Below are 4,063 nucleotides of genomic sequence, written 5' to 3'. Positions count from 1 at the left end.
TTCCAACCCCCACCCCCCCTATCTCTGCAGAGCCAGCCTCAGCGTAGGAGAAACCGAACACCTTCAGCAGGAATGGGAGTAAAAATAGTGCTCATCTGTGCAGGGGTGTGGTCTCCCAGACATGGCTCTCACTCCGATTCACTTACTCCTACAAATGTCCCCCAACTCTTTCTTCTGACGTTCAGCAGTAGAACATTATATATTACAAGGCTGATGATAAGTTAGACATACTGCAGTCTGGCAGCATGAACACACCAGCTACCCACACTGTTGAACTATCTAATCCTGTACACGTTGTGTGTGTGTGTGTCTGCGCGTGTGCGTGCGTGCGTGCGTGCGTGTGTGTGTGTGTGTGTGTGTGTGTGTGTGTGTGTGTGTGTGTGTGTCTATGTGGACTTGCCCTTCCTCTAAGACATGTCTTTCTGTCTTTTTATGACAAGCTTTGAAAGAGAAAAAGTGTTTAGTTCCAAAACTGTGTGCTCACAATTTGACACATTAGAGTTAAGAGTATTTATAAAGCCACAAAAAGATGTTCTAGGAAAATAAACAGTTGCATTTCTGACATATTTACCGATGATCTTCGGGCAGCCAAAAGGTGTTTGGTTCATCAAAGCCCTTGGGCATTGACTGTACAGTGAGCAGATTACACGGGTAAAACAATACACAGAGTCAACGCTGACGTTCAACTACTCAGATTCCCTGTGGTCACGGCAATCTTGAAGCAATTATCGAATCACATAAGTGTTTCTCCTGCTCACTGAATATTTCAGAAGTGCCAAGTGTTTTGTCGGTGTTCATGACCTTAGAACCACCTCATATTCATATGAAGACGCATTTATCTGATATTAATCCCAGGTGATAGGTAAATCCACTTCACCTGGGTCAAAGACAAAACTATTATTAGTGGACTGTGATGGAAAATGCATGAACGTCCTTGAGTAAAAATATGCAGCAATTTTCCAAGTCAGTAATTATTGCTCTTTGTCTATGTGAGAATAATAGTAATGGTCTGATATCGTTATTCTATTAATTCAGTCAGTCAGTGTCCGTATTTTAATGAGCTTATTAATAACAGATGTGTGTGTGGCACCTGAAGAGCGAGATATTCGGGATGCAGACTGCATCTCACACAGAGTGCAGTAGAAATGCGTGGCAGTCTATGCACGAGATTAAAAGATATGCAGCGTTAACACTGTAAAATACAACATGAAAAAAAAACGGATACTTGCGTTCGGAATACAAAGTTGAGCATGAATTTAACCTAATTCAGATGGAATATACAATATAATATTTCCCGTCATAAAAAATATTTCAAAACAACAAAGTAGATTTCCTTAGAGAAGATAGATGGAACCCAGTCATTCAAGTGTTTAATACCAATAATCACAGTTCAGCTTTAATAATTTAATCCACTCTTCAATCGATACTATTGATTTGATGAAACAATGCCAACTCTCCACTTATAGTACTTGCTTTTTCTGGAGCTCGCAATTGAAAGCTCTAGAAAAGGGGCTCAGTGGAGCAGGATATATAAACACCATAAGTTCTACAGTACCTACAACAAAAAAATCATAAACTATAATGACTATGTAAAAACTTTTTGAGGTCCCATTAAAGTAAATATGCTGTTCAATCAAAAACCCATTAACTTTTGCAAATGTCTTTATTCCTTAATGTATTTTAGATAATCTTGTGCATCTTCTCTGATTTCAAGTACATTGAGGTGTAATAATGCCCATAAACCTCACGCAGTAGTACTATGAAGCCGGAGTATGATAAAGTTCACTTCTGAAGCTAACTTTTTAAAAACCTGTCCGAATGAACGGTTTTCCCTCTGCTGCTATTTAACCATAAGAGGAGCAGTCTCGCTGTTTAAAAATACCACCTTGTAAATGAGCTCTCTGGGCCTGGAGCCCCTCTGAAGTGGGACTCCAGGTAGAGGAGTTTTCTACATTTTCAACCAACACAGGTCGACTGTACATCCCCTTCTTAGAGAGAACTTTTTAACGTCAAGTCAATGAAAACATTTTTTTCTTAATAGAAACGAATTTAGAAGAGTTTAAAATCATGAGACGCGGGACACAGAGTCTTGACACAGTTCTTTGGCCTTCTAAAAATAGGCCTGTCCCCTTCTAAAGGCCTACTCCCACTGCTCTCCTTTCCGTTTGCCCTAAGAAAGTTAAAGATGTTCCAACGTGTCATCTGATCTACCTCATTAGCATATGTGACATCACATGCCTGGGATAAATAAGAGGGGGCTTTGACCATGGCTCAGGACCACTCTGTCTTGGGACTTCAGCTTCTCATCTCCTTTCCTTTCGCTCCTCCAGCTCCTTCTCTCCAAAATGGTGTGTACAAAATTCAGTTTCGGACCTTTTGGGTGGGGCATTACCGATGGAGTTACCTTTTTTCTTTTTCTTTTTTTGTTTTTACCAACCAGGGGCGATTCTTTGTGGCATGGGTTTGGATACTATCTTTCCAAAATAAGCCCAAAATTGGGACTTTATTGACATCACTGCTAGGGAGGAGAAATCGAGACTGGCATTTTTCTATACTGTCTTAATAAATTGTGAAAAAAGTTCACATCTCTGAAGATTTCAAGGCTGAGACTTATTTACTTCGGGCCCAGGACCACTGCCTTGAAATACATCCACATTTCTATCCTAAATGCCTGTGTAGACTTGTATAAAATGATTATAGATTTGCCATCCATCTCATGTATTTAGTTTTTGTAGCAATAAGTTCTTAGATTGAGCGTTGTTAGGAAATCTTACATACATTGAATTTCTTCTATGTTTTTTCTGTACTCATAAATCATCTGTCTGTTTTTTTTCATTTATTCATTTCTCTGTGTTCTGTGTGTTAATGTGTGCGTAAATGTACCGTTCTGTGTGTGTGTGTGTGTTTGTGTTTATGTGTGTGCGCGTGCGTTCTTTGTGTATTTCTGTGTCACAGACCGAGTTCACACCGGACCAGATTGAGGGTAAGTGAAGACACCGCCAGATTCATCTCCATCCTTTACAAAATAACTTGGCATGTGAAAAGCGTTTGTGAGAATCCTGCTCCCTTGTCATCGCGCAGAGTGACATTTACTCGCGACATTATCAGCAGCAGAGAGTATGTCCTCCAATTTTCCTCCACTGCTCAGTCTGTCAATTTCATAGTGAGGGGGGGTTTCAGCAATTGTCACACTGAACAAACTGCCAGAGCAGCTGCAGGGTCGCCGAGTTGAACCTTTAGTCCAAATTACCTGCTAAAATGTGGACGTAGGGATGAAGAAAGTTCCATAGTGAAGACAACCACAGGGCATGTCACTCCGGGGGGACTTGTCCAGTTGTCGAGAAGGATCTGAGATATGTCTATTCTAAGCCGACCTAGCCTTGTCTTGCAAGCCGCAGTGGCCCTTACACAGCAGAGGCGTTAATCCCAAGGCCAAAGTTTAAGATGCAAGCCCCGGCGGCATCCTCTTACACAGGGAATCCAAACTGTGACACCCCCGCCCCCCCCTCCCTTAGTACCATCCCGACCCTTTTGTTCACTGCTGAAAGACATATATAAAAATGTTTAGTGGAAGGAATTCGGTGTGGTTCCCGATATTGTCATGACATTTTTATTTCTATTTCGAATATTTTAGTTCCGTTTATCCCCCATTTCAATAAGTCAAAGTAATATTTTTTGTATAGATATTTTTTAATGTTCCTCTAAAAGTAATACAGTGTAAAGATTTCTCAATTGCGCACCTTAGAGATTTCCCCAATCAAGTTCATTTGCTTAAACAGACTTTCCATTTGACAATTCTTTCCACCCAAAAAAAGAAAAGTGATTATTCTGTACATTCTGGAACATTTATACTACATGTCTGGCATTAAGTTTTCAGGTCATGCATGACAAGGTGTTGATTACACCACAGTCAGCATTCTTATGCTTAACCCGAGCAGGGCCATGGGGGGCCATGCCTCTATATGGTCGGGGTTACTCTGTCGGGGTGTATCAGCTTGCTCCCGATGTCGCCCGAAATGCAAGTGGAGGCAGGAATGGAGAAGGGTTGGGGCGCGGGGGGTGG

At 41.2% G+C, this 4,063-nt stretch overlaps 1 protein-coding gene across 1 annotated transcript in view; it reads left to right on the top strand.

Moving 5' to 3' along the window:
- Positions 1-2,227: 2,227 nt before the first annotated feature.
- The window catches only part of mylz3 (myosin, light polypeptide 3, skeletal muscle), a 3,892-nt gene continuing 2,056 nt past the window's right edge, over positions 2,228-4,063 (top strand). The window contains exons 1-2 of the mRNA XM_023420191.2: positions 2,228-2,348; positions 2,956-2,983. Coding sequence (XP_023275959.1) covers positions 2,346-2,348; positions 2,956-2,983 — 31 coding nt within the window. The 5' untranslated portion in view covers positions 2,228-2,345. The remainder of the gene's footprint in view (positions 2,349-2,955; positions 2,984-4,063) is intronic.

The sequence above is a fragment of the Seriola lalandi genome, unplaced genomic scaffold, assembly GCF_002814215.2.
Source record: "Seriola lalandi dorsalis isolate HSWRI2012SDOR001 ecotype SW California unplaced genomic scaffold, Sedor1 jcf7180002054630, whole genome shotgun sequence".
Taxonomy (NCBI): domain Eukaryota; kingdom Metazoa; phylum Chordata; class Actinopteri; order Carangiformes; family Carangidae; genus Seriola; species Seriola lalandi.
This window is presented reverse-complemented; position numbering and strand designations above follow the sequence as displayed.